At 39.3% G+C, this 23,465-nt stretch overlaps 2 protein-coding genes across 7 annotated transcripts; one reads left to right on the top strand and one right to left on the bottom strand.

The window, feature by feature from the left end:
* On the top strand, nt 1-13,071 carry LOC116249122 (uncharacterized). Of its 6 annotated transcripts, none has more exons than XM_031622264.2 (10): nt 1-161; nt 1,372-2,001; nt 4,166-4,345; nt 4,665-5,063; nt 6,151-6,345; nt 7,858-8,187; nt 8,517-8,882; nt 9,632-10,012; nt 10,984-11,045; nt 12,280-13,071. In XM_031622264.2, the coding sequence occupies exons 2-10, from the start codon at nt 1,782-1,784 to the stop codon at nt 12,712-12,714; spliced, it is 2,568 nt and encodes an 855-aa protein (XP_031478124.1). In that variant the 5' UTR covers nt 1-161; nt 1,372-1,781; the 3' UTR covers nt 12,715-13,071. The 6 variants fall into 6 exon arrangements, with proteins under 6 accessions (XP_031478124.1, XP_031478125.1, XP_031478126.1 ...); XM_031622265.2 differs by having other exon boundaries at nt 1,368-2,001; XM_031622266.2 differs by having other exon boundaries at nt 2-161; nt 4,674-5,063.
* A 3,486-nt stretch (nt 13,072-16,557) lies between these two features.
* On the bottom strand, nt 16,558-19,337 carry LOC116249231 (salt tolerance receptor-like cytoplasmic kinase 1). Its single transcript, XM_031622443.2, has 2 exons — nt 18,227-19,337; nt 16,558-17,613 (listed from the first exon to the last, which is right to left on the bottom strand). Exons 1-2 carry the CDS (start codon nt 18,819-18,821, stop codon nt 16,922-16,924), a joined length of 1,287 nt encoding a protein of 428 aa, XP_031478303.1. The 5' UTR covers nt 18,822-19,337; the 3' UTR covers nt 16,558-16,921.
* Between the last annotated feature and the right edge of the window lie 4,128 nt (nt 19,338-23,465).

Here is a 23,465-nt window from a genome sequence, read left to right as displayed (position 1 = left end):
TTTCAAGTCAGGTAAACGGCGCACTCTCTTTATATCTCTCTGTCTTCATCATTTATGAAGAGAACCCATGTGCAATGAATGGAGTCTCGTCTGCAAAGCTAGAAATCGATTGCTACACCGAAGCAATGTGCTGTTCTCTATCTTCGATATTTCACTCTCAGGTCAGACTTGTCTCTACACAGTCACACATAATTCATTTCTTAATTTGTTCTCTACTGATTTCGTGTTATCAAGGAACTAATTTTCTTTTGGAAGTTTTCTGGCATTTCCACATTTCTATAGATTCCGTGTTACCAGGGGATTTAGATTCTTTTGAAGTTCTCTTGCATTTTGGTTGTCGACTAACGTCTGATAGCGTGCTTAGCTCAGGCGGTGTTCCCGTCTTTGCTTTGTTCTGTGTATAAAATAGAGCAGGATACCCACGTTGTTTGCAGAAAAATGGCAACCGAACCATCCACCCGCCTGATCCCGCGATTACACGTATCCATTACTGATCAATCAACGCATTCATGCATAATTTGGATGCCGTATTTCCGCTTGACTGGGGAATTTTTTATTTTCTCGATCTTATCAGTATCTGCATCGATTGCCGTCTTGCCAATTCGAAGCTGGCGACCATTTGAAGCAACGGTTTCAATCTTGTTCAAATTCGTAGTCTAAGTGGTGAACTGGGTCATTAATTCTTTTTCCCTCGTCTCGGTACTGAAAATCATGGGGTTCCCCAAGTCGAGCAAACGGGAAGAAGAATGTGGTCAAATAAGAACAGAAAAAATTCTTATGTTGTCATAAAGTTGGAGAAGAAAGAACAGGGGAAATGGCGATATATAAAATGTAACAACCAAAAAACTAATAATCAGTGACTTCTTGCTTGATAAATGGAAAAAAGCAAGCAGATTGATTAAGAGAACAAGACAAAAGCTTGAAAATGTTGTGCAATTGGAAAAATTAAAAAGGAGTTGTTCAGGGTTCAGTTAAAAAATTGAAGAAAAAAAGATGCCCATGTTCGACATTTAATATGTGAACAATAGTTGGAGGATCTGACATGTTGGGAGATGGGTTTCTGCAAATCATGTGGAAATGAAGTGAAATAATAAATTGCCATGAATAGGGCGAGATGAGATTGAAGTTGCTCGTTGAGGCCTCGGGATCTGTCTGGTCGCAAGTTGATAGGGCGCCCTTTGAACATATGTAATTGCCACTCAAATTTTCTTATTTATTTATTTGCTTATTTACTCTCATGAATATATTAATAAATGCAAGCGCCTGTCTCTCTCTCTCTCTCTCTCCATCATGTATAGAAACACCCCAAATTTATTTGCTAACCTTCAAGGAGAAAAAAAGCCATTAATCTGCTTTTGGTGTTCAAGATAGGACGGCAAATGCAGCTTCTTGGTTGTCAATGGAGTTCAGTTATCTATTTCTCCTTCAAGATCAGATTGATGAAGTCAACCATGCCGCGCCGCCTCCAGTGGAGCCCACAATCAACTCTTGTTGGAACCATAGACCATGTATGGTAATCAGGACCCATGCTAAGCATGAGAGATCGTTTGGTGGGATCCGCCTGTAACCTGTAATGACTCCAAGCACTAGACGGGCAGAGAAGAAGCATGCCTCAAAATCCGTGATTGGCTTACATTAAATTCCCTTCTCTCGAGCATCATTATTTGATGACGGCCTCCACAGTCATAAGAGGATACTGACGGAGAGAGCCCCTCCCTTGTATTGACCTTCTTGGTTCTCCCCTTCAGCAGTTGAGGCTCTTCTCCGAAATATCTCCAGTAATGGAAGTGGAACCTCTAGTCTACGCACGCGGAGTCGAGGAAGAAGAGGAAGAGACGGAGGTGGAGGAGACGGCGCCTCTGATACGGAAGCACAAAAGTAAGGATGGAACACTTAATGGCTTAAGGAATGACGTTGTCCCTGTTGTTCAACCAGAGATTGAGAAGCATGAAGGAGGCGACGATGTGGCGAAGCCCATGGTTTACTTTGATGATGAAGAACGTAAGTAGCTACTGGCCTACCATGGTATTTCAGCACTTTTGTGAAAGTTTTTACGTTGTCATTATCTGTTCGCTGTCAAGAATGACATCGGTTTTCTGAAAATGGCACCTTGTAGTGGGAAAGACTTGATCGAGCTACAATTTGATTGAGATCCTTTTGATGTTTGTGCGTCTCTTCTTTGTGGGAACCGTTTAACTTTATAGTTGGTGAAAATGGGCCCTGCTTCTCGTGGCGGTTGGAATTCTCCCGTCCTTGTAAATTACGGTACGGATTTTCTTTCGGAGAAGAAGTGTGGCATCATTGTCTCTGTTTGTTACTGCCTTTTCTAAAGCTGCTCTATCTACACTGTTTAAAGGGTGTCTAATTTTATGAAATTCATAGGGTCGCCTCGGTGGGATGTCATTACCAAAGGCCGCGAATGCATCCTTGTGCGTCCATTAGTTTTGAAGGATATCATGAACTCCTTTTGCTTGACTAGATTTGTAGGCCTTCCTGAATTACCTGAATTCTATTTTGCAGTTCAATGTAGCTTCTGCTTTGGGTTTGTTCGGGAAACAGGTGTGGAATCTGTGGATGCAAAAAATGGTCGTTCAGTAGGTCTTTTCTTTGGATCTGATTGAACCATTGAGACTCAAAATCTAGATGGCTGAGTTACTGATCAGCCGACTAGTCCCACGTCACTAGTAGGATTAGCCTTGAAAAGGCAACTAGTGACTAACTAGTCAATCAAGTTTCAATTTTGGCAATTGACACGATTTTTTATTCTGTAACTTCTGATTAACCACTTTTTCCTCTGTTCAGTCTTTCATGTACACACACACACACACACACACACATACTATGTTGAGTGAATGGAACGCAAATCTTGTGGCTCCTTAAAAACACTGGAATTGTGGCTCCCTAAAATGAATAAAGTAGTTCAGGAAAAGAAAGTCGCGTGCTTCTATCACTTCTATTTTCTGGTAGTGGGAATGTGTCTAAAGGTGAATCATACGTCTTTTACGTTACGTGCCTCTCCATCATCACTTGCCCATGGTTGTCAAAACCATATAAGGAAAGAGCCTCTTGCTCAATTCACGGAAGCCTATTGAGACGTTAAAACTGCAACAGGGAATCATCAGTTCGCCTCTAAAACAACTGAAAATAAAATATCTAATGTGGTGGTAAAAATGTCTAGTGCTGTACGACTTCTCAAAGCGGCCTGTTTCTGGGGGTATTATGCACCTGATTATACGAAATGGAAACTGTTTGATTTGATTAGTATTTATCGCAAAAACCTTCTCATTCACGGCATAAACAAATTATTTCAGATAATGCGCATAAAAGAACCTCTGCTTTTTGGTTCTTCATGTACCTTTTCATTCACAACTTATCATGGAAAATTAACGATATCATCAGAATATATAGTTGTCTGATGGTAAGTGGAACAAGTAACTTGTCACCACGCAATAACAATGTCCCTGATTGCCTGAAATGGGATGGGCATAAATAAGCAAGAATTAGTTCATTGATATTTTCTGGTATATGTAGAACCTGGAACAGACTACGAGCCATTTGTAGTTAAACTATACAATTGATATAGAAACACATTTTTTTACTCTAGGATGTTTTTTTATATTTCCCTTGTATTCCGCTAACTTTAAATGAAACTTGGAGCATATAACTCTCCTGCGATTAGTTTCTCGTTTATCCCTCTTGGCCTTGCCATTGTGGAGTTTTCAGTATCCAAGAACTTTTTGCTTGTGAACTGTCTCAGCATGATTTTATAATACATGTAGTGATTCTCTAATCTACACTACCTGTAGAACAAGGAGTCAATCAGTTATGTATGGAGTGCCACTGCAGGATATGGATTCAACTTTGGTTACATTTTGTTGTTTAGTTACGATAAATTATTTTTTGGTTAATCCCTTACTGCTACGTTAAGTCCACTAAATCAACTTCTCTTTCTGGCTTCTGTGCTCTTCACACTATTTTCTCTGGAAAAAGGTGCGTAGCATATTATTCATTCTTGACAGCCTAGTCTACACCTTTTTTTCTAATGGCACATGTGAATAGACCTTATATCTTCTTTTCTTTGTTCACTTCATGGAACTTAAAGCATAAATGAAACATTTCAGAGATGGTGATCACCCAGTTACTTCTGAATTTTCTGTCTTTGAAGGCATGTGGAAGTGTCGCCACTGTGTGTGGACACTCCAGATGGGCATCCCGGAAGTAGATAGTGTTGAGATCCATCCATGGGTAGATCATATTCCGATTCATAGCAAGCATAGCCATGGAGAGATGATTGAGCAAACATTATCTAAGAAGAAACTATTTTCCGATTTACAAATAAAACGAGGTCAGTGTCTACAAAATGGACCTACTTGTGGTTAATTTGGAAATCTCTGCATGTTCGTGGTGGTATGCAAATTGAATCAACTAAACAATTACTGTATTAATGAATGTTATATACTTTTTCCTACGACCCATATAAGTAGACCATGGCTGTGTATTATCTAAGTTCTTTTCTGCTCTTTGTCGTCCAATATCAGTCTTGTGTCATGAAATACCTTTCTTTCTAAGAGTGTGAAACACATGCAGCAGTATACATTTTGCTCTTGAAATGTGTTTATACTTTATAATGTGTCACTGGCAATAATATGAAGTATCTGACCAAGTTACTGCAGGAGATAAATCTTTTGACAGAACAGTAGGAGCCTTCACACCCCACAGTGGACACAAAACAGACAGAACAACAGTTGAAGAAATAGTTGAATCAATGCCAATCAAGGATTTGGTAAAAGAGGATTCTGAAAGAGCAGAAGTCAATCTTGATGAAGTGTTAAGAGAACAAACTACACATGACCTATTTTGCCCTAATTGCAACTCATGCATTACGAGGAGGGTTATCTTACGTAAAAGGAAACGCATAGTTCAGGTGAATCCACTTGATGCAAAGCGAGAAAAAGTTGCTGATCTATCTGGTGCTGTTAATGATAATCTTGCTGAACAAAGCGCTGATGCAGAACCAGAAGTATTTGGATGCTTGCAATGCTTATGCGTATTTGTTCGTACTGGTATGTTTTGTTAGACTCCTTTGAGCAGCACTCACACTCACAAGCTGTGTAAAGTGATTCACTGCTCATGTTTTTCTGTTGCTATATTATTTCTCTCTTATTTGGGAAAATATTATGGTACTGGAATCTCTTTGGTACACTCACTTGAGCAGTACTAATTTTCAAAAGCTGTGTGAAGGGATTTATTGCCCATACTTTTCTCTTGCACTATTACTTCTCTCTTATCAAGAATATCTGCTTGACCAAGCCAATTGATGTGGTTAATTATCTAATGCCAAACAGGTAACAGTCTCTGTATTTGAAAACCAGTGGGCTTTTTCTGCTATGTTTTAATGTTCCAGGATGTCATTCCATCTGAATCTTCTTTGATATAACTTGGCATTTATGCTACAAGTTGAGATTGACATTCAGTATGATTTCAAAGTCTATGACCTGAGGGCTATATGATTGTATGAATTAAGGGACACAATGGCACTAGAGACACAGCAATAATGAAATAGTGACTTCATATGTACTACATTTTCAGGGCTCCAAGAATAACCTAACTGCTATATCTGAACTATATGAAGAGAATGACAGCTTAAGTATGGAAGAAACGAAGGGGGTCGCTATTATATACTTTTCCCTTATTTTCACAAGGAAGATACACAGATGAAGTACTTAAATCTCAGAATTTTTATGTTTGGTTTCTAAATGGGTCCTAAATTTTTTTTTCTCAACGTGTCTGTGACTGTAAAACTAGTTTTTCCGTTATTTGTCATACTACTCTTTAGATTATGCTCTATGTATTTGTTCGCTTGAATCAGATTCAAGCCTAGGTCCTTAGGAAGTTTGATGCCTTCATGTCAAATCTTGCAGTCTTAGCTATTCAATGTCTATCAAACCCTGCAATTTCAGTGCTTTTAATATGTTTGTAGTTTGAATCATGTCCTGCTGCATGAAATAGTTCTTATAAATCTATCACGTCCCATAGTGTAAAAATTAGTTCTATTGACTTGTTATCTGCAACTAAAGTTGCACTTTGTTACGTGAATGATTCAATAAATCCTGACGTATATTAATGGTTTTACACTTTTTTGACTTGCAGCAACTGGTTATGAGTTATTATCCAAAATGTTCCGAAGCAGAGATGGTGATACTATCAGTTCAAAAGATTTGCAAAAGGAAAATACTGTTTTGACACCAAAGGAAGATACTGTTCAAGCAGAGGACAACAAGAATACAAACTGTATAGCTTTCCTTTTAGAATGGGGAAAAAGAGAAGCTAATGTCAACGTTCCAGGTAGAGTTCAACTCTTAATCTAGTAATAATTCAAGTATTCTTTTTTGCCATAACTTGGCAATCCTTCCCAGGAATTCATGTTAACTGGACAAGTTTGACTTTTCAATTCCATGGATCCAAAGATTGACACAATCATAAATCTTTCTGCTCATGTAATATCAGAGGATCTAGAAAAGATAACACCTTTGGCAATGGTATAGATGAGAATTCTATATCCTGCATTTTTATCTTGAGATTCTTGGGGTCTCACTTATTCCTTAGGTATATTTTCTTCTCTTTTCTTCTTCCTAGTGAAGATTTCCTTGGCATCATCTGTGAATTTCTTTTCTAGTTTGGTTCAGTTTCTGCTGGCTCTGTATTTGATTTCCATTGCTTTTGTCCTGTCCTTCTTCGAATTAGGCCTAATTTTAGGTTATTCTTTTATTGCTCACATTTCACCTACTGTAGTTTCTTCGCAATCCTGTGTTCCTGTAATTTCCTTTGTATCTTTTATAATTTTTTCTTCATCCTGGGCCGCTTTTTTGCAGCCCAAATTGTTGTCTAACACATAATACCAGTGTATTAGAGTTTCTTGTTTCTTGAAGTGAAAGAAGAAGAAGTAGAAGATGAAGTGTCATTGGGCCTGAATTCCACAGGTTCCCTGTGTGCAGGTCAAACTCGTTTTTAAAACCTTAAGAGAACTATTTTAAGTATTTATGTACCAGAATAAGGTAATGTAGGACCCAGTTCCCACTACAACTATATAAGTACATCTGCATTGTCAGTTTAAAAAGGAAAATAGGGGACTAAAACAAATGGTGTAAAATTGACGTGGTGCCCTATGTATATATTATATACCTATGTCTTTATGTGACCACATGCACACATGTATCTGTTCATAACTTCATATATGTGTGGAATGACACCAACGACTACACTATTTTTAATGGGTGTTAACAAATGTTAATGGAAAACAAAAAAAAACCTTAAATTTCTAACGTTGAATGGGAGAAATTTAAGGTAGTGCCTTTTTTGACATCTTTTTATTTTTAGTTGTTCTCCTTAAGCTAATATTAGCATATTGTTAAGAGTAGGTATTAGCTTATTGTTAAGATTTAAGAGTACACTTTATTATTAACTTTAAAAACACACATTTCATATCTGCTTGATTTAAAATAAAACTTAAGAAAATTTGCTTCTCAATATTATTAAAATACTTATATTATCATTTTTCTCCATTGAAAAGAACAAGCTTTTTTTTTAAAGACTATTCCAAGAAAAACTTGACAAAGGTAAATCCCATGATATTTTCAGGTTGTTTCAAGAAAATGTTGTAAAACATTGATATGCATAAATTTAAAATATAATAATCTCTCTCTCTCTCTCTCTCTCTATATATATATATATGTGTGTGTGTGTGTGTGTGAGTGTGTGTTATATATGCTGATAAGCCTGATACGTATGTCATGTGTTCAAAAGGAGCAGTAAAGAACTTAAGATATTGTTGACAATTTTCATATGCATTTTTTGCAGAGGGAAGGGTTGGTTCAATAGATTCACAAGATCCCCCAGATCATACAAAGCAAAATAAGCAAAAAGAAATCATGGTATCTGATGAATCAGGCATGCTTGCCATGCAACAGGCTCAGCATATTGTTGCGTCTGAGGGGAAAGTTGAAACTGTATCTGATTTACATGTTCCTGAAGATGGTGCGGGACATGAGAACCAGCAAGAAATTTCAGTACATGAAAAACTAGAGCTAGTTCATCAACAGCATCCTCAGCGCATAGGTGTGGCCTCGGAGACAAATGTTGGGCCAGCAAATAGTGGCAACATTTTAGTAAATTATGGGGAAGATCTCAGTAAGTACTCAGCAAATAATCCTTCTCGTGTTCATGTTAAGCATCACTCATTCTTCTGCCACTATTTATATGTGTGTGTGTGTGTGTTATGTATGAAAGTGTGTATTTGTGTGTGAGAAGACATGGATACAAACAGGAAAAAAAAAGAACTCTATTTTAATATTTTTTGTATTTGTTAGCTTATTGCATTAGTTTCTGATGTTTTGTTGTTCCCATCCTAAGGAAACTTTCTGGCTTCACTGTTGATAGATACACTGATATGTGAGAGAACTGACATTTATTGGATCACTTATCAGATGTTGGCAAATTTTATGTGCTTTTTTTTGCAGAGAAAATTGTTGGTTCAATAGATTCACAGGTTCCCACAGACCAGATAAAACAAGAAAACCAAAAAGACATCATGGTACTTGATGAATCAGACATGCTTTTGGTTCAACAGTCTGAGCAAATTCTTGTGGCTGCAGAGAATGTTGCAACTGTATCTAATTCACATGGTCCTGAAGGAGGTACAAGACAGGAGAACCCAAAAAAAGTTATGAGAATTGAAAAATCAGAACTAGCTCGTCTTCAGCATCCTCAGCATGTAGGTGTGGCCCCAGACGGAAATGTTGGGGCAGCAGATAGTAACAGCATTTTAGAAAATGATGGGACATACATCACTAAGTACGCAGCAAACAATCCTTCTGGTGCACATGGTAAAACACTCAATTCTTCTGCCAAAGCAATTACAGAAATTCAAGGTTTTGTTAATTTTTTTAGTACTTATTAATTGGATGTAGTATTATTATTTGTTTGCTTTTGTGTATGTGCTTTCTTCCATCCCTATATGAGCAAAAAAATAAATAACACCAACAAAAGGTGATTTAGTTCAAGTTCATTGGAAACTGGATGCTGTTGCAAATTCTGTTCTCATGCCCTTGACAATGAATGGTTGGTTTCTTCAAATGGATATGCTGAGAGCTATTTGATATTGAATAGCTTGTGTCTCAATACTTTACTTTAGGTCACTAAAAGTGTGACGTATGATTATATATAAAAACCTGAATATTGTCATTCATTCGTTGTATCCTTTAACTCATAGCAATTTTCTATTGGGGGACTTCTCATTGTATCCTATAATTGATTTACATGTCATGGAACTTCTTTGATCTTTATTTAATCTTTGATCGATTTTTAGTGTGTACCTGGTCCTTGTATATTCACATGAAAGTTATATAGGAAAAAGCAAATTTTGAAAATTTATGCACTTGCAAGTATGAAAGCTTTGAGATTGTGCACCTGAACAGCTTCAAAATCATGTGTTTCACAGTGTTTTTATTCATCAATTTTAAATGAGAAACAAACTTTGTTGCAAGTAGCTGTTACTATTGGTTGATGACATGAAGTTCTTGTGGCCCTTCTCTGTCAGACTATTAATTTCATAATTCTGTTAATATTGATGTAGGAGTTGCACTTGCCAAAACTACTGAGAGGTTTGAAGAAGTTGGTGATTCTGGAAAAGTCATGCAGGAAAATAGTGCTACTACATCAAAAACTTATATCGAGGTCCCTGAAAATAAAGATGGTCTTTTGATTTCCTTAGCAACAAAAGCTTTACCTGTAATGTCGGATGAAAGGGTGTCTACAATGCCCATTATAACTAATGAGACTAGAGTTGAGATTAGCTCACAAGTGGGTGACATAGCTGAAACAAACATCACGTCCGAGAGAACATTTATTACAGATGGATGGGACATACTAAAAGCCATTGTTTATGGTGGCTTAACTGAATCAATTACAAGTCTTGGGGTGACATCCTCAGCAGCTGGAGGTGATGCTAGTACATGTAAGTAACTCTCACTTATTTGGGTAGGACTGTTGGCTGATTTTCTGTGTGCATCTATGCACCTTGCCAAGTTTAGATGTTTTGACATGCTTGTCTTTTTACCAAGTTTAGATGTTTGTCTTTTTATACTATTGAAGTTTATTGGTCACATTTTACTGATGCAAGTGTATGCATAGCAGTAATGGGTGTTCAGGAGCATTTAGTGTGATATTGCTGCAGCAAATAGGTAAACCATGAAAAATATGTATCTTTCTCCTGATTGGCATAAAGCCAACATTTTCCTGACACCCTGTTTCTGTCCAATATTGAAATTTAATTTTGTTTGACTAAATGCCTAGCATAAGTTATGGCAAGAAGTATGCTGATAATAATGAAAGGATAGATGAAACTTGAGCTTAACAAATGATAATTATTATTGCAGAATGCTGATTCTGTAACAGAATGACTGAAAAAAGGAACAGAAAAAAGAGGCCAGCCATCTCTCAAGCTTTTTTCTCACCACGTACTCTTTCGAACATTTCCTAAAGCACGCTTCTGGATTCTCCCATTATTTTCTTTTCATTAGTACTTCCATGCTACAAATGGCGATCATTTTTATTGTGAAATCTTAACTTACATTCATGGAGTAGGATCATGTTCCTACTCAATTTGTCCAACATATGAATGTGTTCTTTACCACTTGTCTTGCTGGCTGGTATTTCCTTCCCAGTAATGCACAATTCTTCTTGCATTTCATCTTATACATACCAAAGTGCAGGAATTTGCATCATAGACAGTTTACAAATTGCAATAATATTCATTAAGATTGGCAATTTTATACGATGAAGGTTAACCTTGTTTCATTTCAACTGTGTAATTTTATTGCACGAATGATTTTCGTCACATGATCATATTTTCACTTTTTTTTGGCTCTTTATTATTAATATTTTGTCTTTTCTCTAATGTAACTTCATCAATTTATGGAACTGCAGTGAGTATTGTAGCCTTGGGGTTGGCGAATTTGATTGGCGGATTATTTATCATTGCTCATAATGTGAGTATATCTCATCCTGAAGTTTTATTTTATTCAAATATGAGAATCCCAAAGTTTTCTGTTGCAACATCAACATCAGCCTCTAATGTGATGATTAATTATAGTGCCACAGTCGAAATAAAATCAGTGTCTTCCTGCACACGAGAGGCACATTTCTTTTGTGCTTATTGTAACCGAAGTTTTTTTTTTTTTTTTTAATCATGTTTTGCATCATCATTGCAAGTCTCTAGAGCAACGTTTTCTTGTCAGTTTTTGTTGATCAAGAAGCAAACTTTACCTCTACAAAAATGCCAAATGTCCTAACCTACAAATTCTTGTTCCTAAAAATCATTGTACTAGTCGATGGATAAGCTAAAACCTGTAACTTTCCTTTCTTTTGGAGTCAGGGGTCTGCCTCTTTATTGTAATGCAACAGATCTACTATGGTACTTTACATGTTTGCTCACGTATATACATTATTCCAACAATGTCAATCTTCAAATGAAAACTATATCAATGGCATAATATGAAAACAAAGTAAATATACATCATATAGTCAGCAGGTAAAAAGCAATCTGCTAAGCAGCATAGGATTTTCGATTCCAAGCCAATAGAAGTAGGATAAGGGAGAAGACTCGTCTAAAACTAATTTACTCTATTCCCTTGACCATGATCAGCAAAAAGTGGACTTATGCTCTTAGTAAGAATTTCTGTCGTGCCTTATTCCAAGCCCTCCTTGGTTCAGTTCTTCTGTTTGTAAATGACACACCTTGAGAATTAGTTGGGTTGGTTCTCTTTCTTCTGAAAAGGCTTTCTTTTGCTACGGATGCTTTGCTGGAGAAAGTGAGTCTCCTATTGCTGAACATATTCCATCTTTCTTTCTCAAAATCAACCATGAACATGTTTTCTCATATGCTGCAGTTTTTCACCATGCTACGTGTCGTTGCAACCTATGATGTTTATTTGTTATAATGAACATCTTATGGTAAGACAAGTAGGTATTGATGATGACAAAAGTTGATGCACATTGGCAGATGAAAATAGTGTGTCAGTATGACTAAGGGTATAGAGGAGTTACTTCTTGTTATCTTTCCCCAATTTGGCATGCTAATGTATGTTGTTTTACAGGTGTAACAGAGCTCATGACAGCTAACAACTAAAGCAAATAGATCTGTAGTAAATACAAAAGAAAAGCCAAGTTTGTATTTTCCAACCGCTACATTTTTACGTGGTTCTTGTCAATTTTTGGTTGCAGATCTTAGAATTGAAGAATGATACTGTTCGATATACTGAGTCAATAGGACAGCCACAGAATTTCTGGAGAAACACGATTATTGTGATAGTGTCGTACATGATTTTTGGTTTGGTGGCACCTGTCACATATGGTTTCTCTTTCAGAGAAACTGACAACAAAGACTACAAGCTTATAGCAGTTGCCATTGCTTCTCTATTTTGCATCCTTATTCTTGCTTTAGGAAAGGCACGGGTCACTGACAGGTCTTATATCAAGAAAATCATGTACTATGCTGCTCTTGGAGTAGCTGTTTCGGGGGTATCCTACGTAGTTGGTGTATACGTCAAGAAGCTGCTGGATCAGTTAGGCTGGATTTCAGGAAGCCAGAATATGCTTTACCATCCATCCTTGATCCTAGAAGCCACTGGAAGAGCATCAGAGAATTGGGTTTCATAAACAAAGGCATGATGGCAATTGGCATCAACTTGATGATCGTTATGCATGGAGTTGGTAAACTATATAATGCATATGCCCGCATCTTTGCATTAAAATTATCCAAGGGGGAACAACTTCTACCCTGAATTTGTCCTCAGCTTTCGGGTATCGGCACAATTATTCGGTTCCAGAGTTCTTTATTGTCCGGGGGCATTTATGCTACAAGGATTATCCTCATCCGGCGAATGAGACTACTTTTCTTTTTTTCTCCTTTTCTTTTGATGTATCATTTTTTGCAATGATTGGTTGAGCACTATCTGTGTCATATATATTCTCTTTATAAGATAGCAATCCAGAGGAGTAGCTTTTAATTCTTTACGAGGTGCTGGAATTTGGTCTAATAAGTCGTTCGCTGTTATTATCTTACTATAACGAAACAGTTGTAGGTTTATTATATGCACTTCCTCGGTTCATTTCTTCTGAAAATGCAAGTTTCGAACAGCACAGACTATGCTAGTTTTTCAGTTAACACAGAGAATGTTTATTGACACTGGAGCATATCTTTGACTTTCAGATGTTTGGCACCTTAATGTAAAATAAGCAGTCATTATTTTCATCGAACATCAAAAGAGAAATTATAGAAAGGGCTCAGATCTAAAACTTTAAGTTCATTTTTCGATTAACAAGTTTTTTTTTTCCACCCCATATTCAATCGGGGAAACTCAATTAGGAAGTTTACTTTAGGATATTGAGTTTGTTGAAATCTCCCTGAGATCAACTTGTGGATATAAGGTTTTGTTGCCTTTTGCTTGGTTATCAGATATTTAACAGAAGGGGAAAGCTTTAGATGCAAATAAGGGTGTTGGGAAACTTTTAGGTGGGTCGTAAATGATAGTACATGAAAGTCTAAATCCATAAGTTTCGGCGTCAAATCGAATCTCCGCTCTCCTTTCGGCAAGGGATTGTACATCTTGTGTGGCGTTCAAACTCAAAAACTAGGGTTTAGCTGGCCTGAAACTTCTTGCTTTGACCTGATTGTAGTGGCTAGCCTATAGCTCAAAGTCTTGACCCAGTTATTCTTTGGTCTAATCCTCTTTAGGTACTAGAGAGATCTGGGACTGGTAGGTTGTTGGGTATGAATCTGATTTTTACTGGGTTAAGGAAGTGGTCCAAAACTTGGTCAGGCTAGTGGGGCAGCTCATCCCAGTTCTGTCTCACTAATCATAAATTATGATTCAAAGTTCAATAAATCGAGTTCAATCCAACTAAAAAAGACAAAACCCACTTGCCAGATCTGATCCATTTGCAGTCCATACGTAAGCAACCACTAGAAGTGTCCTCACATGCCGGAGAAGTGTCCAACTCCCTTCTTAAAGCTCAGAGCCATGGATGATTATGGATCTGATAATTAAGATGGAGAGCTTCTTCTCATAAACTAAGAGGCCTCACCTTCAGGGTTCACATCCTTAAGCCTTGTTGGTGGACCAACAAGGCAAGGGTACCCTTCTTTCATGAGCTATGAAGGAAATCAGCATCCCCAACTTCGGGGGGAAAAGAAAGAGAGAAAAAGAAAAGCAATTGCTATATCCCCTTTCAGCAAGTTCATGTCTTCATGGGGAGATGGGGAGAGAGAGATTTGACATGTCTGTGAAACAAATGGCTTTTTAGTGTCTGGACAAAGCTAATGGGATAAGAATGAGCGTCTAAAAAGGAGTAGTCACAGGGCCACTTGCTTGAAGAGAAAGAGATTCTGACAATCTAACTTTTGCTGTAACGGGAAGAGTGTAAAAGACAGGTCTGCATTGATTGTATAGGTGCCAAGTTGAGTTAAAGAGAGAGAGGGAAGGGATGTTGGGAGTTCATAAATTCCATTTTTACTTGTTGGTATCTATCTTTCTTCTTGGTGCAGGACTGTCTCTGCAGCTGGACTTCTGTCAGAGTTGGACTCACTCGGCAGATTCACTCGAATTGGCAGAGCACCAAGTACTTGGCCCCTCATTTTTCACCACCCAATGAACCAAGAGAATCATGGCCAGCATTAAATGATCCCCCTTTGGACTCCTCTTCAATCTTTCCGTTCCTTGGCACACACAGAATCAAACAGTGAAAGGAACTCTTAACAGAACATTTACACAGGCATTTACACGACACTGCTTCATCATCATTTATTGCGTTTGGTTTTGGCGCTCGTTCAGATGCTATTCCACCGAATCATGAAAGCTTTCATGGACTCGGTCAAATTTTTAATTCACTCACTTGAGGGTCTCGCAGAGAATTGCCCTCGCCCATTGAAATCTTCGTTTCTGATTGTGAGGTAGAACTACAGCAACAATTATTGTCTTCATTCCAACAGTTTCAGTGACACAAGCACCGTAGCGAGAGCTCTTTCCCATTAAGCATTCCTCATATGACAGGTACCCATCATAATTTCATCTACTTGGGAGTCATGCACTTCCACTTGCGCATTGTTTATAAGGGATAAACGCGCCCATGCCTCTCCAAACAGGGATAGATTGCCTACCAGATACTGACCAGAACCAGTTGTGCTACGCTCCTTCAACGATTTCAACTAATAATTTCAACTAATAAGTAAAAGAAAAATAAGTGAAACCAATTTAGTTTTTAGAACTGGATTTTCAAATCTCTTGCCTCTTTAGGATTTATTAATCAAAGAGAAACAGTAGTAGTTATGAAAAGGAAAAAATAAAGTTGGAAAAATCAATCTAATGAGGCTAATTGAACCCATTTTCCATCTCTATATATATACATATGGCAGCCGGATGACATAATCAGAAACGGACCTGAAGCTGCCAAAGGATAACACATAAATTTTTGGAAAGAGGGAAATAAACAAATAAGGAAAAAATATCACAATTAGCGATGCGACGCTCCATCCGACGTTGCCTTCGAATTCTTTCTCGCCACATCTTCTCCCACATGAAAACTTTAATTAATTGAAATTTAATAAACTTAATATTTATGACATCACTAAAACTCAAAAAAAAAAAAATTAAAACCGGCCTAAAATTTGCTGTGCAGCCATGTGGCCTTTCCCATCTCGTCAGCCCAACGGAAAGGAGGACCGAAAGAATTTCTTTAGCAATTATTCCGTCATTGCAAGCAGGGAATGAAGTATGAAATATAAACTGTGAACGGCTCAGGTGAGGCCAATCGGATTTTGGATTAGAAAAAGTAGATCCGGTTAAGTGCTCGGATCCAAGTTTTGGAGTTTCTTTTGTTTGATGGAGTTGGTTCTGCTTGTAATAGGAGGAGCAGATACAAGGCGCTTTAATTTGCCTCGAATACGGATTTTCTCCGGAAAAATCCGGCAAGATCCGGATCTGGGTCCCGTAATTACACTTCTTAAAGGTAACCAACCGGATATGGGCCACCGAACTTTAGTGGGGTCCGATACGTAGACAACCCTATTTACAAGTCATAGCACGTGAAGAAAATTGTAGAACGGCAACCCGCCTCATCTAGGTCAAAACCCAGCAAATATGGCTCCCTTAATTAAAGAATTTTAATGATCAACGGTCTGATTGTCGACCCCCCCCCCCCGGCTGCGGTTTGCTAATAATTAATCGTCCAATAATTGAGCCTTATCATCCAAAAGTGAAGATGGATCCCAATGATTGTGAGATGTTTTGATTTGGTCCAATTCCATAAATAAGTTTGGCATATTGATTCACTAGGAATTTGATCATACTTTTCAATTGGAACAAAAGTTTATGAGCTATTTATTGTTATGAAGATGGGATCCATATAAACAAAGCAGAAAATCCCAGGGACCGTCTTCTCCAATCGCCGAACTTTTAAAATTTTGATCCTTTTCACCAAAGCGGTCCGGTCCAAAGCGTGCAATTATTTAGCGAAACGAAGCTCGTTCCTGCAATTAGGCCTAAAAGATTGGTTCCAATGAAAAAAATTCACGAGTGCCAAAAAAAAAAAAAAAAAAATTAAAAATTAACCGCACTTCAGAAGAGCCCCCTACCATACCACCTCAGAACGAAAAAGGGACAACGTTTCACAACAGACTGAAAATTCCTTTCCCCATAATCACAAACTGCCCAAATTGCCCTCGTATCGTCACGCAGCCGACAAAAAACGTCCCCACCCTTCCACCAACTGTACACCACGCAGGGACGTTCCCGTCAACTGACCACTGAACAAGGACATTACAGTCATTTCGAAAAAAGCGCCTAGGGCAGGGCGCTCCTTCCTTGCGTCACCGCTCCATGCCTTCCCCCTTCACCGACGGCCCACACAGTTTCCCGGCGACGGAGAAGGCGGCGGTGGCCTTGTCGGCGAGCAGTGCCGCGACTTCCGCCATGGACGGCCTCAATGCGGGTTGGTCCCTCAGGCACGAGGCGGCCACCGACACGACCGCCCGGGCCTCCTCCGGGTCGAATCTCCCTGTGAGCTGCGGGTCAACGATCTCCGGGGCCCTGGCTGGGTCCCTGACGACGTCAGCGACAACCCGGGTGAGCAGCCGCTCCGTCTCGGAGCAGAAGGGCTCGATCCCGGTGACGATCTCGAGGAGGAGCACGCCGAAGCTGTAGATGTCGGTCTTCTTGGACGCGAGCCCCGTTCGGAGATAGTAGGGGTCGACGTAGCCGGGCGATCCCATGACCGGCGAGGCGGTCGGCCGCAGCACGGTGGAGGAGAAACCGACCCTGGCGGAGCCGAAGTCGCAGAGCTTGGGCGCGAGCCGCTCGTCCAGTAGAACGTTGGACGACTTGATGTCGCAGTGGACGACGGGGGAGTCGCAGCCGTCGTGGAGGTGCTCGATCGCCCGCGCCACTCCGACGGCGATCGACTTCCTCTGCTGCCACGTCAGCACCTCGCCTTCCTTCTTCCCGTGTAGCCTCTCGTGCAAGTTTCCGTTGGCCGCCAACTCGAACAGCAGCACTCCTTCCTCTGGTAAAGCAATGGCGTAAAATTAGTGAAATTCTCAGTGATTAAACTGCATCAGATTATCGAACGCCAGGAATTGAAACGATCTTTTAAGCAATTGTCGGAGTTTTCAGAAGACGGACCGACTTTTTAATACGCAAGTTGAGGTTAGGAGCACTGCAATTTATGTCCAGGCACCAAGTTATTTGAGTTTTGGGCGTGGTAAATTACGACTGATCAGTAAGATTCTTTACGGAACCTTTGCCCTGGGAGCAAGTTAAACTAGAGCGGCCATGGCTTCCACCTTAAAAGCGAGTTAGTTTTGCTTTCGTCTTCATGGTTAATATTTCCAGTATTCGTCCACGTTTTCCTCTTCAAATTAAAAAAGGAAAAACTCTTGATTTCTTGTATTCGTATTTGTAGGTGGAAGCTGGAGTTGTGTATGATCGTTCCCTATTGAAAATCTTTTTTTTTTGAACTTGAGAAAATGGAGACTGTTCATCAATAAAATTCGACCTTTTTACGTTTTCTTGTAAAAGAGTTTGCAGTTTGGCAGATAAAACCAGTGGGGCTAGAACTGTTCTATGAAGAGATTTATCGTTCAGACAGAGACAGAGACAGAAAGAAAGGGGCAAACCTGTTTCGTCGCAGTAACCCAATAACTTGACAATGTTGTCGTGGCGGACCTGCAAGAGAACGTCCAGCTCCTGCCGGAACTCTCTGTTGAGCCGCTCGCTGCTTCTGATGACCTTCGCCGCGCCGAGGCCGGAGCCGCCGAGGCGGGCGCGGTAGACGGTGCTGAACCCTCCCTCTCCTACCGCCGACGCGAATCCGTCCGTGATCCTCCGCACTTCTGCCCAGCTCATTCTCTTCACCTCCGAACCCGATTTCGCAGGAACGACGACGACAACGACGCTCTCCTCGGAACCCACCGTCTTCCCATTCTTCGTGGTCTCCTTCTCTTCGTCCCCTGCGTCCTTTCCGTTCCCTGGTTTCTTCCGCCTGAGGCGCATGAAGCAGACGGCCATGAGGACGGTGAGGGCGACGAAGACGGAGCCGAAGATTAGGCCGAGGATGATGGGGAGTCTTTCTCGAGCGAAGAGGGCTCTTCTTCTATCGGTATTTGATGACGGTGGGAAGGCTTCGTTTGATGCGAGGGAGTGGGCGAAAAGGGAGACGAGAAGGAAGGCGCAACTCGAGAAATGGACAAAGGCGGCCCGAGGGAGGGCCATAGATAGAGAGAGGAGTTGCCTGTTGTTATCAGGTGTAACTGAGCTGAGTGTATCTCAAGCAAGAGGGTTCAAAAAAGGAGGAATGGAGAAGATAAAAATGGAGGGAAAGAGAGAAGGAGAGGAAAATTGGTGGTGGTGGGGAAGGAGGGAGAGACTCCAGGGAATTCACAGCTCCAACCCACACAGATGCTGACTACCGATGCAGGGCGTCGTCAAAAGGAAGGTCATTTAATGGTGTGAGGGTACTTGAAGACGACGTATGGCTTGCTTCCCTCTTTCTCTCTCTAGATTGGTCCTCCCACTCCCACCCTTCGTTGTCAACGTGGTATCGATCCTCTGTCACTCCGTCGCCCTCTCGCTTTCCCTCCTTTTATTTCAACAGGAAAAAGGAGAGGGGAGGGAGAAGAGCTCCCTGCGTTTGTTAGGCATAGCTGGCGCTACGTTTCCCTTTTAAAATAATGTGAACATTAACAACAGAGGCATCTTCTTTCTCTCTCTAAAATTTGTTGGGGTGGGGTGTCCCCTGCACCAAAGACTCTCTCTCCTTCTAATTTCTTTATCACATTTTTATAATGATACTCGCACCATCTTCCTCTCTCTGACTTTCTTTCCACTAAAATTTGTTGGTATGTCCTTTTTTTTTCTCTTTCTTTCTTCTTTGCTTCCGCTTTGAATGTAGAGTTTCCAGACTCACACGCAGAAAAGAGAAAAGCACCCAAAATGGGCGTGGCTTGGGGGAGTGGAATCTGCCCATTTTGTCTAAAAGAAGAGCAAGGGAGCAGACGGAGGATTCAAGTATGCTGATTGAGTAAAATCCATGCAAGTGTGTTTATCTGGAATCCACATTGTTGGCTCTAAAAACTCCATAGCCAGAGAGGACGAAGATGAGGGTTTTTCAGTTAAAGATCCCATGGGTACACGCTACTTCGTTCACGTGAACTCAGAACATGTACATAAATATAGAGGTTCATACAGAAAAAAATGTACCACTGTTATGCTAAAAACTTTGCCGTTTGTCAAAATAAATGCCTTTAATGAAAATTTCTCGTGTACCCAAAATACAATATAATGTCTCCTTTTCTTTGAACTAAACACTTCAAAAGTTTTCAACTCTTTGGAAGAAAACGGAGCACGAAAGTTCTTGAAAACTGTAGCGCTGCGAGATGTGAGGCAAGAGTATCCTGATTGAGTAAAATTTCTGCAAGTGCGTTCATTCTCTTTTCAGAAAAAAGCGCTTTACTTTTCTCTCCTTTGCTTGTGGGGAGGGGTTGCTGGCAGGAGAATTATTATTATTATTATTTCTGGTGAAAGCTCAGAATTTGGTTCCTCTTCTTTTTTGACATTTGAGTTACAAAGTAAACCAACTTGGCTTATAATAGTCGGAGTTTGAACACTTGGTGGGAAATATTTTATACCAAGCATTCCTTACCTTGGAAGAAGTCAGATTAGCCGCCTATGAATGGCTTCTCTTTTGGAGAATGGCATGTGTTGAACAGTGGGATTAGGTTGTTAACAAAGTCTTTTTGGTAATGATTCGAGTTATACAGCCTGCAGTCAATTAATAGACCTAATCAAACGCATCCTTCTCATCCACTCTATACAGTTCATAACACGTTCTATTAGGTGAAATTCTGGTATTAAATACTAATAATGTTGCTTGCTAACTTACCAAACCAGGCTCTTTTTATACGTAGGAAGCATGTGTACTGCGCAATCTTCGAGATATTAGTGAAAGATGTAATGGAAGGATGTTGAGAGCCAACTAGCAGAGCAGGTGCTTAATTAATAGCTAATCACGGGATTAGTTTAACTTATGAAAGAAAGTTCTTAGGTTTAGAAATACTTGAGGAAACTTTCTTTGCTCCCCCAACTCGGACATATCACCATTGAAGGAAGGAAGTTACACACAAAGACTTATAAAGGGGGTTATTAAGTAGATGGATGTTTTGGTTCCGGCCCTTTTAATGAAGCCGAAACCACTAGAGGAATGGGTCGGGTTGTTTCAGTAGTATCAGAGCTGGTTCAAAACTCGGAACTAAGATCACACTTGCGCGGACGCATGTGTCTTAAGGGGGATGGATTGTAACACTCCGAAAAATTAGTCTCGTATTGAAGATTGTGAGGGATCTTTAAGAGCTTATAAATAGGGTTATTAAATATATGATTGTTCTAGTTCTTAGTCTTTTTGAGAGTCAGAACCGAAACTTGTAGGGAGAAGCTGGTTGGGATCCACCAAACTAAGAGTTTGAGCCTAGAAATAGGTCGGGTAGTTTCATTTGTTATTAGGCTTAATTTAAATACTTCCTATGTTGTCCAAAATACAATGCACAAGCTGCACTCTCTTATTCATTGTCTTCAGACATGAAAATGGAACCCAAATTTCAAGATTGGAAGTGCTTATAGCAAGATAACGATGTCTTTTGGTTTACACAAATTTAACCTTTCAAGGGTTATAAAGAAAACTGGTACACGTTGATGTTTCTTAATGTGATTTAATATTAGTTTAAAAAGTTGCATCTGGTATGCTTTGTGGCTTCTAAGCGGTCCTCACATCCACGAAATTTGAATTGTTTGGTTATTGCATTCATGCTTGCCGACATGGTAAATAAATCTTCCTAATGAATATATTATTGCATTTGGATCTAACATATGATAGAATGGCCCACCTATACGAGCTGCGTACTAACATGCAGGACTTCGTTTATTTTCTCTTCATAAAGTTTGTAGTTTTCTGTAGTAAGTTATCGTCGTCATAAATCACATGTGGCGGTCCAACCCTTGGCTCACTCACATCTTACACCAACAATGAAAGGTGAATTATCTCCATCTCATTTAACATCATTTATTGGCTTGTGTCGTAAATTAAGTTGCATGAATATGATAGGCATCTATATATATATATATATATATATGGCTACTCCAAGTCGTTTTATTTAATATATATGTTGTTCCACAATTTTTCACTAGTTCAAAATTTTGAATTTTGCGTTTATATTTAAAGCCCTCGAAGTTAAATATCATGCCGTTGGATCAAATGATAAGAATGTTTTTTAAATCATTCACCAACCTCAAATTAATACCAAAAGCATCAACTGCTCAAAATTCATGAACATGGAATTGGTTAAGAAGAGTCGTTTAAATAAGGCCAACTCAACTTAATGCATGAGTAGTTTACGTATCAACCGAGCAATGAATTATACTGAACATGGTCCAAAGTCTTTCCGCTTTTTCTTCTTTTGAGATGCTAGATTTGTAGTTCAAGCTACCATAGTAGATATCCTATTTATAAGCACATTTCTTATAAAGCAAAGGGCACAATTCAATCAATCATCATTAGAAGTCGGTGTCATCGACCCAATTTTGTGATCCCCACTCATTTATTGATTAAATTGAAACTTAAGCAGTTTTGGGCTTTCTTATCTTCCAGATGTATTATAACATTCACATTGTTTTCCATGATTTCTTTTTTAAAAAAAAAAACTTTGTTGTTTGGGTTTGGAATCATATGGAACATGGCAACTTAATTATTTGGTAGTAGCATCAAGGACAATGACATGGAGTGGTACCCTAGAATGGGTTTTAGTCGGTGCTCCTGGTCTCCAGGCAACTCTCTCTTATCATTTAGATCTTGCTCCCTATCACCCACATTCAGTACTTTTTTCCTTAGTAACTTGTCTTTTCGAGTGAGTAGAAGGATTATCCCATTGCCGGAACAAAAAACCGCCTCTCCCACCACCTTTTTTTTGTCTCTAGGGTCTAGAACTGTGTCGGTACTACGTAGTAAGATTTTTATTGTGCTTCAGCTTATACATAAAAACTTATTCTTCTCCCTTCCCCCACCCATTCCTTAAAAAAAAAAAAAAAAAAAACTCTCTTTTGATATGTAATCATAGTACCATGCGGATTGAACTGAAGAGGCGATGCATATGGCATCCTAGCTAGGGGTGAACAACGATTCGAGCTACTTGATTTGACTCGTTAAAGCTCGGATTGTGAACGAGCTCGAGCCGAGTCATTTTCTTAACGAGTCAAACTCGAGTTCATGAGTCGACTCGTTTAAATAATCAAGCTGAGTTAGAGCTCAACATGGAACTGCTGAGTCGGGCTCGAGTCTTAATCGATTTGAGTTTGAGCTCAACACATAACTGCCAAGTCGAGTTTGAGCTGCTTCTGTTGAGCTATTCTTGAGTTTGAGATTTCATTAGTCAAGCCAAGTTCGAGCCGACTGAACTCGGGCTCGACTTAACTCGTGTTCACCCCTAATCCCAGCTGGCCCATTTGAGTCTTGCCTCTCTAGGGTAGTTATTTGTCTTTGTTACCGCTTTTTGAAAGAAAAAAAAGGAAGAAAATACGGAAGAAGTTGAAGGTCCTCCGTTTTACAGAGATCAAAGCAAGAACATAGAGTTGGTTCTAAGGTTCTTATAACAACCGTTTATTATCTGAAATTTGAACAAAGAAATTACAGTAAGTATTGGAACTTGTCTTCCGGATTACACAAAATGACTATAGCATGTACAGGGACGATTCTGATTTTAATTCCTTTTTATTTCAAAAAAATAAGAACATAAATGAAATGTTTGAGATTGTAACTTAAATTACTATTTGTGAAGTAATTGCATTGCCATAATTCTTTGTATATTCAAT

This window comes from Nymphaea colorata, chromosome 2 (genome assembly GCF_008831285.2).
Source record: "Nymphaea colorata isolate Beijing-Zhang1983 chromosome 2, ASM883128v2, whole genome shotgun sequence".
NCBI classification, from domain to species: Eukaryota; Viridiplantae; Streptophyta; class Magnoliopsida; order Nymphaeales; family Nymphaeaceae; genus Nymphaea; species Nymphaea colorata.
Note: the sequence above shows the minus strand (reverse complement) of the source record. Positions and strands in the feature narration are given on the sequence as shown.